The following is a 15,966-nucleotide window of genomic DNA, read 5'->3' as shown; positions in this document are numbered from 1 at the left end:
AAAATATCTCTACCAACATGTGCATATTTTGCACAAAGGGAATGTAATTAAAATAAGTAAAATAGGATTTATCACTCTATTTTCATCATATTTTATTTATACTTTTTTAAAAAATATTCCTATAACAATTTATTTGCTTTAATAATTAATATGGATATATAGGAGAATATTATATAATTATTTTTTGAAATTAAAAATTGTTAAAAATTCGAGAAAAGTAATATGGTTATTTGTTTTTTTTTGTTGTTGTTTTTTGCTTCTCGTTTTTTATTTTTTGTTTTCTGTTTTCGTTAAAAAAAAAAGTGAACGAGTTATAACCGAGTTCGACTTCCCGAGTTGCCGAGCTTCTCCGTGCTCATTCCTCGATCCCACCCCCCACAATAGCGGTTTTTCCGGCATCGAGTTCCCTGAATCGACTTCTCGCTAGAAGTCAAAACCCACTGCTCTTTTCTGCCAACGAATCAATGAAATGCAGAAAGCTTCTATCAATCCCTATTATATCGGTGCTTCTCATGGTGGGTTTCGTTTATTGCGTCACAATTTTCGTCTTCGTCGATGATTGGCTAGGGTTGCAGAGCTCCGCCGGGATTTTGAACGCTTTGATCTTCACTTTCCTGGCCTTCCTCTGTGGTTTCTCTTTCTTCGTTTGCGTTCTTGCTGACCCAGGACATGTTCCCTCTTCCTATGTTCCTGACATTGAAGACAGTGATGTCTCAGATCAAGAACCTAAGAAAATTGTTAGTTTTTTCTGTGTGTGTTTTTGAGGTGCTTTGTTATTGGAATAAAAGAATAATTGACTGGATGGTTATCTTTAGCTAAAGCTCCGTTTGATTGCTGACAGAATGAACGAAAATTTTTTTTGGGGGGGGGGGGGGTGGGTGGGAGAAGAATAGAAGTTTCTAATCTTTGACATGATCAAATTGAGCTGTAGGAAAATACATTGACATAGCAAAAATTTGTTCATTGCGGGCATCCGCCTCGTTGATTGTATTACCATCTCTGGATGCGCAAATACTTTATTCTTTCTTTATTTGAATAGCAGCTTTCATTTATTTTTCTTTTATTTGTTTTTACGTGTTCAACGATACATATAATCTAGGGTCCAACACCATGTTGGACCTGGGTTCAAACATTAGGAGTGGGGAAGTGATATGGGATGGAAGATTAGCTTATCTGCCATGGTGTAGCTCATGGACCAAAAAAATAAGACATCAATGATCCTTGAGTCAGTTGTCCCTCCCAAGGGTTGCTCAGGTGGTAAACTTAAGGATTTCCTAGTTAAAATGTCAGGGTTTAAATCTTGGGGGTTTCGGTTTTCCAGTTAAGATAATATATGATATTTAAGTGGAGAAGGGTAGAGGTGCGAAAAAGGATTCATGTAGCCCCATCTAGTGGGACTTAAGGATTGGTTGTTGTTTTTGTTGTTGCTATTGTAATTTTAGTCATGTTAGGAGGAATATTGGAGAAAATACTGAATTTGATGGTTAATAAATTAATAGCACTTGTACATTTTGATATCTTGGATCTATTACGCAAGTAGGAAAAAATTGGCGAAATTGTAATACATAGAATTAGAGTAGGTTGGGGAACTAGAGAAGCTTTGGGCATGTTGTATGATTGTAGAATACTTTTGAAAGTAAGAGCAAAGTTGGATGATCATATGAGCAGCTATGTTATATGAATTAGATTGAGAACCCAGTAAGTAACATATCCAAAAAAGTAAAAGTTGTAGAAATGAAAATGCAAAAGTGGATGAGTGGTGGGTATTGCCCAATGTAGCCGTCCCCACCTAATGGACTTATTCGGTGGCTGATGTTATTTTGTATTTTCTAAGAGGTTTAAACATGCTATAAATAATGTAATTGATCTTATGTGGCAATGTTGTATTCCTGGAACATTAAATGCCCCTTTATTAATGCTTTTCGATTTGAACTTATCTATTCTTTGGGAGCTAGTATTCAGGCCCTGTATTTGGTTCTGTGGATTTAAGCATAGTGCATTTCAGATATGTATTTAGGTTTGTATATCATACAATCCAAAAGCATGGCCTGAAATGCATGCTCCTAAACCCAACCTTAGTCTTTGGATTTGTGAATGATAAACGCTAATCTTAAAATAAGGACAAAGGGAATTTCAAATTTGGCTTCTCTAGTCACTGAGGGGCTGTTTATCATTGCCAAAAATTATGCAAACGAAAACTAGAAATGAAAACTAAAATCCAAAAACCTGAGACAACTTCTTGTTTGGTTAATATTGCTAAAACTAAAAAAAACTAATAACTTGATTAAATAGATGCTCATCTTTGTCCTTGAATCTCATAACAATTCAAAAGATATGATTTAAATTTCCTTAAAAAACACAAAATAATACAAATTTACAATACTATAATAAAAATAAAAGTGATTATAATTATTTTTCTTAATTTTTATATTTCAAAATTCGCTTTACAAGAATATTCTTATTGTACATAATAATTGAAAAATAGTAAAAAAAGTTTGTAAATGGTTTTATAATTTTTATTTTTTTGAAATTTTATGGTAAATTTTTTTTAAATTATTTAAATTCATATGGTCATTTTGTTTTAATTTTAGTTAAAAAGTATGTATAAAATGAATGATTTAATTTAAAAAAAGTTAGTTCTAAATATTAAAATATACTAGCAATAGGTTTCCAAAACAATTGGGAACCATAAATTTGGTTTTCAGTTTTTTCGCAAACAAGCTAAAAACCAACAATAGAAACAGAAACTTGACTGCGTAAATTTCTATAATAAGTTTTTTCACTGTATAAAGAAAACAGAAATGATACCAAACAGACCCTAAAAAGTACCCTAAGCAGCCCTTAAGTGCAGTTTTTGAATAAGACTTTAAAAATATAGCTCAGATTGTTATTATGGCAACTATGGAGTGTATAGCACCTTAATAATGTGTTCTTGATTGATCATTTAGTTCATATTATTGTTGATTATTTGCTCTCTCTCTCTCTCTCTCTGCACATATGTTTCTTAATGGTTGTTGTTTTGGAGGAATACGATAAGTGTTTTCTGTTCTTTGGATTCCATTCAGTTGGAATAAAAAATGTACATTGGCTGAATTCCTGGATATATGAATTCTGACAGGGCAGACATGTGCGTTACTGTGACAAGTGTCATACATACAAGCCTCTGAGGGCACATCATTGCCGGGTCTGCAGGAAGTGTATTTTAAGGATGGTTAGTGCACTTACATTCAACTATTTTTTATGCCTGTTTCTTTCAAGAGCCAACAGTGTTTTTGTTTTCTGCTTGGACTATAAACTTTTAATATGTTCTTTGTTTCTGACAGTAAAAAATTGGTGTAGGATCATCACTGTCTATGGATAAATAATTGTGTTGGTTATTGGAACTACAAGGCCTTTGTTATCCTTGTCCTGTATGCAGCTATTGGAAGCATGTATTCAACTGTATGCTTTATCTTGTCTCCCCTTTACTTGTTTTACTGTTATCTAGTCTCCTTGAGGCTTGAATTCTAAGAGTTTCGCATGCTTAGGTCATGATTGTAAACTGTGCACTACAGAAAGACTGGGATTTTAGCGGAAGCAGCTCTGTCAAGATCTTCTTTGTAAGTTGGTAGTTGAGTTAATTACTTATATGTATTATGTTGGATTTGTACTGTGTTTTCTTGGATTTGAGCTTATCAAGGCAAACAACCGAAGTCCAGGTAGGCATCATGGTTGTGCCCTCCCTCCACTTCACTTTCCAATACAAATCTAGGGGATTTGAGACTTGGCATTCCCATATACCTATCAAAGACGTTATCTCATTTGAATGTCAAACATTTCATGCCTTCTCAATCTGAGATTTGAACAGACAAACTGGCAAATGACTTTTAGAAATTTGCAGAGTTGTTGGGTATAGTATTTGACTAGGTTTATTTGATATTTTGGGTCTCTCACTTGGATTCCTTTGTACGATAGATTTCAGGAACTAGAGTTTGAAAAAGATCTGGATGATGTTCGAATATTTGGATTTTGTTTATTTCAAAGTCAAGAACTGTTGGAAATGTGCCTTTACAATATTTTAACATGCTAAAGCTACTGGATTTTGCCTAGATTTTCTTATTCACAACTTATGCCAGGAATGAGGGTTTTGACTACCCATCATGGACATATTTATTCTACATCACATGTAATCCATGTTTCTTATCATCCTGTCTTGACTTGAAAATTTTTGTGCCTTCACCTATGTTTTCATTGTAGTACTCTAATTGATCATTTGAATCTATTTGCTTATTTGAGAAGAGCAAAGTTATCACAAGTTTTCTGCAGATGTTCGAGTTTGAATAAGTTGTGAAGCTATCAACCCGTGCGGTCCTCACAGCCACCAGATTCTTGGCTCATTTAACATTATAGTTTCAAACAGTGGTAGAAAGTAGCATAGCGTAATGTTACAGTGTAGTGGAAAACAAGAGTCTAGGAGATTTTACATAACAAGAAGCAGGTGTGACAGGCATGCATTTTTTCAGGCATACACTACTTTATCTAGGCTAGTCATTTTTTCTTCTTTTGGTTGCAAGTGAGTAATATATCTATAATAAGTGTAAAATAATGATCCAGAATGAAACTCAGGAAAAAAAATCAGTAGAAGCTTATCTATAGGAATGCCTTCAGGTTTTGGAAGGATTATTATAAATCATAAATATATTTGGGTTTCCAATGACCAGTTTAAGTTTGTTATGGCACTATTTTTAACAACTTTGAAATAAAAGCAGTTTTAGATCCAAAAGGTAAAAGTTTCTGAAATGCGAAAGCTGTGGTGGTTGAGTGGTATAACATTAAAGAGACGAACATATTTGCCATAAGTTAGGCATAGCACTGGTACAATATAAGAGTAGGGAGGAACAACTTAGATGGTCTGGGCATTTGAAACGCAGGCCAAGTAGTGCACCAATAAGGAGTGAGTTAGTTATTGTTACTGGTATTAGAAGGGGTAGGTGTAAACTTAAAATAACTTGGAATGATATATTGAGAAAGGATTTAATAGCTCTTATGTTAGCCAAGAAAATTCCCTCGATTGTGTGAATTGGTGGAAAAGGATTCACGTAACCGACCCCACTTAGTGGGACCTAAGGCTTGTTCTTGCTGTTGTAATATCTTAGTTAGAAAGTGATCTTTGTTCTAAAATTAATGTTGGAGAAATCTTTGACAACCAACCTTTTTGTCATAAAGATTTTAGGTTTAAAATCAGTTTTTAACTCCAAAAATGTATTATACTCATCAAATTACTAAATAATAACTTAAAAAATTATTTTACATTATAAAATTAATTATGTTAAAGACTATCCCAAATGGGCACTGTGTAACACATCTAGTGAAGAGTATAATTTTACCTCTAATATAGCATGCAACAATTTAGTTGGAAAGTGATATTTGTTCTAAATCAACTATGAAGAAAGCTTTGACATCTGACTTTGCGCTGCAAAGTGATTTTAGTTTTAAAATAAGTTTTCAACTCCAAAAATGTGATTTTTAGCCTAAAACTAAATTTGCATTATAAAAATATTTCCATTTAGCTGTCCTAAATAGGCATTATGTAGCGTAGCAAATGAAGTTTTATTCACTAAATAGTTTGCACAATGCCAAAGAAATACAAATTTTAAAATTCTCTTGGAATAAAGAGGAACACAACTGATTGTGACAATGTGACATGATTGTAGTTTAATTTAATTTTGAAGGTATTCATTTTTGTTTATTTTATGAAATTGAGAGTGAATAGGCACCACTTGCACTGCAAGCAAGTAAAGCAACTTAGAATAGTTATTGATTTTTGTGGGTGGTTTGATTTAATCTCATGGTATTTAAGTTAACAAAATTGTACTAGAACTTCAATTTTTCTTGGAGAAAGTAGGTGATAAAAAAGATTTGAGTTTAATTGAACTACTTATTGTCATTAATAATTATTTAATAAAGAAACTTTGTTTAATTGAAGGAGAGTTCAATGTAATTGATAAATTTTGTTAAGGGAACCGACTCTGATTATATGTGTGTGTGTGTGTGTGTGTATTTGTATTGATCAACAATGAGAATTTCATTAAAGAGCTTAAAGGGATGCTCCCAAGCACAAACAAACAAAAGGAAATCACTTAGACTGCATGGTCTCAAAAAAGTCAAGAATTACAGGATTATCAATCAAAAACAATCCATTATGCAAGCTAGTGATGGTAGCAAACCATTGATCTTTAATAACATGTAAGGGCGTAGCAATGCTTTGAAAGCTTATTTCTCTCCCTCCACACAAACCAAAAGATAGCAAGGGAATAAGGGATAAATATTTTCTCTTTTCCTTGCTTGACCTGGTAACTTTCCTAGCCCATCACTCTCCTTCCACTGTTCTGGCAGTAACTGATTGACTGTGTGATCAGAGAAGTGGCCAAGTTCAAAATGTTCCTGGTCTTGGACCAATGCAAGAGGATGTAATTAGTAGATTCAGCGTTCTCCAAACATGAGAAACACCTGATAACAAAGGATGTAATTAACTGATTACACTCTCCTTCCACTGTTCTGGCAGTAACTGATTGACTGTGTGATCAGAGAAGTGGCCAAGTTCAAAATATTCCTGGTCTTGGACCAGTGCAAGGGGATGTAATTAATAGATTCAGCATTCTCCAAACATGAGAAGCACCTAATAACAAAGGATGACCCCCCCTTTTAAGGTTATAAATGTTAAAAATGATTAGCACCGGAGGAGTCCATGGGTAAACTTGATACATATAGGTAAACACCAACTTGACTCAAAAGCTTAAGCTTATTGAGTTTTGGATCCAATTGTGTATATAAGCACCCATCATCTACTCAAATTTTTCAATGTGAGACAAACTCACTAGTGGAATTCTCAACAATCTCTCCCTCACTTGTGAGTTCCAACTACTCCCCCTTGAATGGAAATCTCTCCCTCATGGGAGTAAGCCCAATTCTCCAACAGTTGCTCAAGTGGGCCTTACCATCGCATCTTACATGCCTCGAATTGCATTCCACATGCCTCCAAACCAATTGTACCTCCCACGTTTTGATCCTATTCGAATTCATCTTCCAGACAACTAGATGATCTTTATTGGCTTTAGTCACACACTTGGTCTTTCAACTGTTCACACGTCAGGAGAATTAGCTTCATGCCACGACCTTTTTACGATGTCGCTTACGTAAAGTTACGAACTGTCGGCTCTGATACCGGTTGTTAGCACCGAAAGAGTCCGTGGGTAGACTTGATACACATGGGTGAGCACCAACTTGACCCAAAAGTTTAAGCCTATTGAGTTTTGGGTCCAACCATATATATAAGCACTCATCATCCACTCAATTTTTTCAATGTGAGACAAACTCACAAGTGAAATTTTCAATAAAAATCTTCCCAAGAGTTGCCTCCCTCACAAACTAACCTGATTGAGGCCTGCTGTTCTCCAGATGGGTTTCCATAGGAGTTGATGTTTGATGCATAGGAATGAGATATTGATAATGGGATCTGACCGTAAATCTACTAATTTTTATCCTGGGTCCACTTAGGATTGTTAGTAGTGTTCATATATTGGAATTTCTACAAGCTACCTTGAAATTTTGTAAGATGGTCATTTCCCAATCAAAGACATTTCTAAGTAATGGAATTTTCCATAAAATCCCTTGATTTGTAATTTGAAGGTGATTATTGATTAGTGCATCCTTTTTGCAAGCTAAATTGAATGTGGAAGGGAATTTTGTCTCGATGGTAGATTGACACACCAAATATTGTGCCAAAAGAAAACATGCTCCCCATTCCCCACTTTGAAATTTTTAAGGGAGAAAAAATCATTACAACTTTTCCAAATGAGAAATTTAGTACTTGGTTGATTTATATTGTTTCGTTAAGTTTACCTATTTAAGCATCCCAAGGGAATTGATGGAAACTAGAGTATCTCGTACTCTTGGAATTAAAAAAGAGAGTGCTTACCCTTTCCACAACAGCCTCCAGCTTCCTGTGTTTGACTGTTTTTATTATGTTAAAATTGTGCAAAAATAAAAATAAAAATAAAAATATGTTTTTGGGGCTAAATTAAGTTCTTGGGGCTTGGTCTTTATGTGAGATCTGGTCCTTTCTTTATTTTCTATTCTTCTTATTTATTTCTAATAAGTGTAATTACTACTTGATCTCTTTTTTTCCTGAAGAAGGTTAAAATAACTTTATTAGCCCAAAAGGGAGACAATACAAGCCTAACTATACAGGGTTGTCAAGGTCATTTAGGCATTGATATCTGCCTGTGACATCGAAAATTACATCTTCAACAATTCTCAATGTATATTGGAGAGCTTTTGTAGAGCTTTGAGTTCCTTGCGTTCCACATATGGTGAGTGGCTGTAGTCTAGGTTAGCTTGCAGGTTGTTGGGAGTTTCTTGCTGCTTGCGCCAAGAGGAAATCCAAAGGAGTTTAGTGTCTCATGAGCTAGTTCTTCTTCTGACAGCGCAAATGTTTCTTCCTCGAAGCTCATAGGTGCGGACCTAAGTGATCCAAAAGGGATGGTTTGAAAAAAGGAGATTTTTCTGGAGCATTTTGGGAAAGGAGACTTGGTTACAGTCAGTGACAAGCTTCAAGCCCAAACCTCCTCCTCTAGGGCCATGCTGAGGTTTTTCCTGTTGATTTTGCAGCCATTAGTGTTCCAATAATTACCTTTCCAATAAAAGCTTTGCCACCAGCCACCAGCCACCAGCCACCAATAGCCTTGAGTGCTTTGAAGGACATGCTTTATGATTTAAACTCTTCCTGCATACAAGAGGTATTTGTAAGATCAAGAGTGGATCTTGCCAGAGATTTGCTTAATTAGGAGATCACAATATTGCTTGCTAATTTTTTTGGTAACAAGGGGGAGGCCAAGATATTTGACGAGGAGGGTGCCTTCATCCACACCTAGAACTTGATTTATTTCATGCTATGTCTGAGGGGTATTCCTGCACAATAGATTTCGGACTTGGAGGAGTTAGGCTAGTTCACTCTCAGGTCAGTGGAATGGAAGAGGGTAAAAGGATGCTTGATGCTGCTAGCCAAGTTTATGTCTCCATGAGTCTGAATTAAGAGGTCCACTATGAAGCATATATTAAAATTCTAGCTTTGCAGCTATTGTTGTGGTACTTCAAATTACATATGTGACAGCTTTCTTAAAATTTTGATAAGAACTACCCTAGTGGTCACAATTCACAAGTAGGATGATGATGGATTGCCTTGTCTCAAGCCCTTCCTGCCTCGGATATATCCTTCCATGGAGCCGTTTATGATAATAAAAGCTAGGAGTGGATATACATCCTCTTGTCCGGTTTATAAAGGAGATAGGAGTTTCAATATTTTTGAGGATGGTGAGGATGAAGCTCCAGTCTATTGATTCAAAAGGCTTTTTGATGCCAACTTAGAGAGCAAATCTTTGGCACGTGGTTTTGGGGGTGGCGAGGAGGAATTGTCAAGGTGGTAATTGTGCAAAAGGTATGAGCAAGAAGAATGTTGTCGTGAATGGCTCTTCCTTTAATAAGGTAGTTCTGTTGTTGCTGATGAAGGAACACGGGCAATCTTGGAGTCTTTTTGCTATGATTTTGGTTTAGCATTTGGAGAAGAATTTGCAGGCAGGCTATGGGGCAGTAGTCTGAGTAGGAATGAGGGGGAGGGAGGTGGCATTCGTTTGTCAAGGTGGCAATTGTGCAAGAGGCCATGAGCAACACAAATGTTGTCTTGAATAGTTCTACATTCAACAAAGGCAGTTTGGTTGTTGTTGAAGGAATCCAGGCAATGTTGGAGTATGTTGGCCATGATTTTAGTTAAGCATTTGGAGAAGAATTTGCAGCAGGCTATGGGGCAATAATCTGAGTAGGAATATAAGGGTGAGGAAGGTGGCATTCATTTGTTTAAAAGAAAAGTGGAGGCTTTCAAAAAAGAGAGAGCAGCAGCAATGAAGTCATGTTCATCAAATTTCCAGCAGGTTTTAGAGAAGTTAGCATTGTAGCTATCCAGTCATGGGGCTTTATCATTTGAGAGAGAAAAGACAGCTTTCTTATTTCTTCCTCAACTGCTTTCCCCAGAGTAGTTTTTTCCTCTTCAGACAGGGAGAAGCAAAGGTCATTTATGAAGGTGGGATTGCTAGGGAGGATGTCCTTGTCTGTGGTACCCTAGATTTTGGTGTAGAATTTGAACAATTCTTTCCATGATGCTATCTAAGGTATCAATGGTATCCCTTTTCTGCTTGGATTGTTCTGATTTCATGCCTAATCTTTCTATCATTTACTGTGAGGGTGAAAGATCTATTGTTTCTTTCACCAAGGTGCAGCCACTATATTCTGGATCTTTGTCTAAGGATTTTCTCTTCATCCTTGACAATGCCTGCATAGACTTTGAGGTTGTTATTGGAAGTGCTGAACTGCTGATGGTTGTCTCATCTGCATGGGAATGGAGGAGTTGAGGTTGGGGCTTAAGGTCAGTTTCTTTCCTCCACGTATGAGTCATACTTTTGATTCATATAATGTTAAAATGATGTCTGAATTACTATACAAAGTAGTGTGTATCTAAATCATATTATTTGATTGCTATACTAGTGTATAATTCACTTGCATGTGCAAGTGCATTGCTTGAGACTTAATTATTTTACTAGATTCAAATTTCACTTATATTTTCAAATTATTTTTTGAGAAGGTAAGAAAGAATATATTAGCATTTAGGGGAAAACAAGGTACAGGGAACAAAACAAAACAAACCAGAAGGAGAACTTAGCTTAGCCTCCTAATGCTTGAAATGTGACCATTAACATCAAATATAACAGCCTGCAGAACAGCATGAAGATCAAAAGGAGAATTCTCAAACGCAACCAAGTTCCTAGCTCTCCAAGTGTGGTAGCTTGAAGCAGGCCAAATGAGCTTGCAGAGAATAGCAAATTTAGGGTCTGTTCAGTCGTGGAAAACATTTTCCGTTTTCTAATTTTAGTTTTTCAAAGAATTATAACAATTTTAGCTTGTTTTCTAATTTTTCAAGATTCATAACACAAAGGTAGAAAAATAAAGAGTTTGTTTAAAGTTACAAAACAATTTTCATCTTTTATTTCTAGATTTCAAAATGATCACAAAAACGATAACTTGTTTCCAATTTTCCAAAATTTATATAAGGTAATATTTAGAATTCATGAATTTTGGGGCTTGAATTTGGATTTGTGTGCATTTAGAAGAAACTCTATCTGTAATCCACACAAATTAAAGTGTAAGATCCAAATTTGATGCTCCCATACACAAAGGTAGAGTTAGAAATCAAGAAAAATAATGAAAAGATGTTTTCCAACTTTTCTATATAAATTTGAAAAATTGGAAAACAAGGTGGCATGTTTGTATTTATTTTAAAAAATTAGAAATGAAAAATGAAACTATTTCCACAAGCAAATAGTGTCAAAACTGCTTATTGTTGTCCATTTATTTCATACAATTGTTGTAAAAATGAAAAATTGGCTAACTCTTTTTTTTTTTTTTAATTTTTTAGAAAATTAAAATGGAAAATGAAATTTGGGCAGCCTTTGATGACAAAGAAGGCAAACAGCTGAATTGGTTTTTCCACACCAAAAGCCTCTCAAGAGCATATAACCTGTTCCAGGAGTCATCCATGCAGTGAAAACATGTATTGGGATATTTTCCTTAAACCAAACAGCAGAAATCCAGGGGACCCTGGAATCTTTGCTATGAAGATGATCCCAGACAGTGGAAATGGAGAAAATGACCAGAAGGTGAGAGCAATCGAATAGAAGTACAAATATGCAAAAGGTAGCTTGGCAGCATAACACTCTCTTAGGACAGAAAGACTTAAGATCCGGCCCTCCTTCAGAAGAAGGCCTACAGATTTTAGCCCAACTGATTTTACTCTGATTAGTGTTTTGACTCTTACCCTTCCAGAAGAAAGCGATGAAAATATGCTCGAGTCTGTTTGTTACAGCAGCGGGGGGAGAGGAAGAGCAGATCCTCTCCCCCCCCCCCCCACCCCCTTACCGGGTAATTTCTCAGCATAAGAAAGATACTTGTGGATCCAGCAATGAATCCTAGCTGAAATTTTCTCCATTAACTGGTTATAATCATGCTTATTGATCTTTTTAGAAACCAGGGGAAGGTGCAAGTACTTTAGAGGTAAGGAGTTTTTAGGGACCCTCAAGATTTGTACAATATTCCTCTTTGGATCCTCGTTAATACCATCAGTGAAAGGGGAGGACTTTGAAGGATTTGCCTGGAGTCTTGAGAACAAATAGAAAAAGGTCTAGGAATTGTGGATACTATTTGCTTCTCTAATGCTTCCACAAGAGAAAATAAGGATATCATTGGAAAAAAAGACTTGTCAGACCTATATTATCACATAGGGTGGAAGCTAAGCTTCCCCTGAATGGCTCCACTTGCCAGGATTCTTTTTAACAATTTCATCACCATCGCAAAGTTATATGGAGAAATGGGGTTTCCCTGCCCTATCCCTTTTTTTTTTTCTTTTAAAATAGCCTTGCATTGAACCTTTGGTTGAAAGAGAAAAGCAATGACTAGTAATACACTCCATAATCCAACCAACAAAAGGAGCATTAATAGCAATAAGGATCTTACCAGTAAGGTCCCAATGAATAGAATCAAAGGATTTTCTTAAATCAACCTTAAGAGCAAGAGTAGGAGAACCTTTCAAAGGTGGTAGTTGCGAAGTAATTTTCTTGAGCAAGATTTTAGTGATGCATTTATACAGAATGTTACAACATGCTAGGGGTCTGAAATCGGCAGGAGAAGAGGGATTCTGAACTTCTGGGACTAAGACAAGCAGGGTAGAATTGACCTGCTTTAGAAGCCTCAAGCTTTGGAAAAAATAGAGGATGGCAGCCATCAAATCAGATACAATTATGCTTCAGCAGGAATTATAGAATTTTTTGGAACAAAGATAGAGTCCTTATCAACAGATATAAAAAACAAATCAAAGTTGTATACACAAATTTTTCATGTTTAGAACCTAAGCTATCTGAAATAAATTCTCCAACTATTGTTTTATGTTATTCTCGGGAACTTATTTCTTTTTAATGAATGTTGTCTTATTTTTAATCTATAGGGACATTTTTCCCACAAAACTATGCAGCCTTAACGTGATTTGCATGTTTTAAGCCCTAACCCTTCTTAAAAAAGTTTTTAAAGTTCATTTTGGATCCTTTAGTTCAGTTGACTTGCATTGTTTAGCAAGGATAATAAATTTTATATTTGTCTTAAAATGCTACTGTCAGAGAAAAATTATATTTTTCAAATTTTATATGTGATAAATAAATTTCAGGGCATCCCTGGGCCATAAGGCTCCCCGCTTCACGAGGGTAAGAGGAGGGTTGTCAAAGTGTACACAGCCTTACCCCTACTTTTATGTAGAGAGGCTGTTTCCTTGGACTTGAACCCATGATCAACCTCGTCACAAAGGAGCAATCTTACCGTTGATTCAAGGCCCACCCTCATGTGATAAATAAATTAACAAAACAAAGTACATTATCATGTAGTAGGGTGTGCTCTAATAATTTAATAGGGACATAAAACATACAACAATAAACAGGTTCCATTATTATTGTTAAATCTTGATATACATTGTAGACCCACAACCCAAAAGCTTAAGTATATAGGTAAAGTGATACTCTAACAGGGTATCAGCGCTATGGTTGTCAGGAGCTCCTGGGCTCTAGTCATGTTGTCTGCATTTGTTATTTGTTTAACAATTATCTTATTCTTTGTAATTAATGTTGTTTATCTTTTGTCTATTTCTCCTTGTCCTATCAGACCGCACGTGCGGGAGAGTGTTGTTAGAGCTTAATGTAACATTGTTGGCCGGTTGGCCCAGCTTTTAGGTAAAATGGTAATCTAACAATTATATTAGTCGAAATAATGAAAAATGTTAGAAGAGACTATGTTATTTTAGTAATTAGGTTGTGTGAGTGGATTTTTGCCTTCAAATTTATTATTATTATTAATATATAAGAGGGTGGATCTGGTGGCACCAGGAAATTGCCGCCCCTTTTTTCTCTTGCTTTCTTCTGCTTTTCTTCTTCGTTTCTCTTCTTCTTCTCTGCTCCATCTCTAACTTTACAACATGGTATCAGAGCGTTTACTTCTCAAAATCTGATTTATTTTAGCTTTTTTTTAGACACTCCATTTATTTCTTTCTTTGTTTTTTTTCCCCTTGTTTTCCTGAATTAGTTCTCAAATCTGATTTTCTGGTTGGTTTGAGAGTTGCTAGGACACCTTTCATCTTGTTTTGGCTGCGCCGCATCCTTGGTAGCATTCTCAATATTTCACAATAAATTTAGACCAGCACTTTTCTTCTCTGCTCTGTCTCCAACTTTACAGCAAAAAAAAACTACTAAATTTAGACCAGCAAATCAAACTATATGATATAAGCTTTAAACTCACAATACTCTAATCATAAAATTTATGATTAAAAAATAAATTATTAACAACTTGAACAAGACAAAAACTAGAAGAGAATAGGATGTAGAAATTGAATAATATAGAAATTAAATATGTAATGAGTAATATTATCAACATAAATAATTTTTTTCAGAACATTGTTCATATCAAATTGTCAATTAATGCATCTCTTGTCAATATTACAAAAAAAAATGAAAAAATGAATATATATTTTTATCATTCTCATAATAATCTTCCAACCCCCCCCCCCCCCCCCCCCCATAATGTAGGTCATTACAGTTATTTAACACCATGATTAAAAGACTTTTGTTTACTGACTCATCCTTATCAACCCTTCTGCTTTTTCTTATACCAATATATGTTTCAGGTTACTTGTGGGGCAATGGTGTTTGGCTTAAGTTTGACATTGGGAACTCTCTTAGGTTGGCATATCTATCTTGTCACTCATAATATGACAACCATAGAGGTATATGTTTGGTGTTTTATGCACAAAATGGATGTTTTCTTGGAGTTGTAAATGACCTGGGTATGCTTTTTATTTTATTTATTTCTATGTTTCTGCCAGCATCGTGAAGGAACTCGGGCAGCATGGCTGGCAAAGAAATCTGGGCAGAGTTATCGTCATCCATATGATGTTGGCATCTACAAAAATATTACTTTGGTATGCCTCTCTTTCTCCCAATTTGCTTTCTTGTGGTCGGGATCTATGTTACATTTCTCAATATGGTAACTTATCTTCATTCTGGTCAGATCTTAGGTCCGAACATGCTGAAATGGTTATGGCCAACTGCAGTAAACCATTTGAAAGACGGAATCAGTTTCCCTACTTTACGTGATGCTTCATAAATATTTTCTGCCTCTTCTTTGGTTTTAGAATTGGTTGCATCTCATGCTTGAAGATCAGCATTAAAGAATTTTGCAATTTGTTATTCCGAAGGTGGAAATGAGTTTTCAAAAGAGGGAAGTTTGCTGGTGGCAACTATTTCCCCCCTGGATGAGGTTTGGTTAATTCTCAACTTTAAATAGGTGAGTCAGATAGTCAGTGTCATGTAAAGAAAGTTATATAGGTCATTGCCTTTTTGTACAAGTTACAGCTGCAAATTGAATTCTTTTTTCTTTTTTTCTTTTTTTTTTTGTTTTTTTTTTTTCTGCAAATTGAATTCTGTTATGTTGCATATACTGGATTATTGGAAGATGGTGGGGTCTTTGTAACATGTTTGTATTACCATAGTAAATGGTGGGAATGTGAGAAAATTTGGTGATTCATTTTATGAAGAACCTTAGTCTGTGAACTGTTTATGCAGAGATTTTGATCTTCTAATTGCAGACAGCCACCCGCTTATTAAATTGGCACATGATGGGCAACTCAGAAGAAATTCCTGTATATTTTAAGCTCTGGCATCTAATGTTCTTGTTGCAAAATAGATATATATATTTTACTAAATTGTTATGAAATAGAAAGCCCTTTTACATCATGCTCAATAAGTCAAGTGATATTCTTTATACCCATTTCTGTCATCTTGTAGTGTT

The 15,966-nt window shown here is 35.3% G+C and overlaps 1 protein-coding gene across 1 annotated transcript; it reads left to right on the top strand.

Annotated features, from left to right (window-relative positions):
* The first annotated feature begins 283 nt into the window (after positions 1-283).
* Positions 284-15,707, top strand: LOC131165410 (probable protein S-acyltransferase 15). Its single transcript, XM_058123197.1, has 7 exons — positions 284-737; positions 3,119-3,211; positions 3,340-3,441; positions 3,528-3,599; positions 14,804-14,902; positions 15,002-15,097; positions 15,187-15,707. The coding sequence occupies exons 1-7, from the start codon at positions 465-467 to the stop codon at positions 15,280-15,282; spliced, it is 831 nt and encodes a 276-aa protein (XP_057979180.1). The 5' UTR covers positions 284-464; the 3' UTR covers positions 15,283-15,707.
* Positions 15,708-15,966: the final 259 nt, after the last annotated feature.

The sequence above is a fragment of the Malania oleifera genome, chromosome 10 (assembly GCF_029873635.1).
Source record: "Malania oleifera isolate guangnan ecotype guangnan chromosome 10, ASM2987363v1, whole genome shotgun sequence".
Classification (NCBI taxonomy): Eukaryota; Viridiplantae; Streptophyta; class Magnoliopsida; order Santalales; family Ximeniaceae; genus Malania; species Malania oleifera.
Note: the sequence above shows the minus strand (reverse complement) of the source record. Positions and strands in the feature narration are given on the sequence as shown.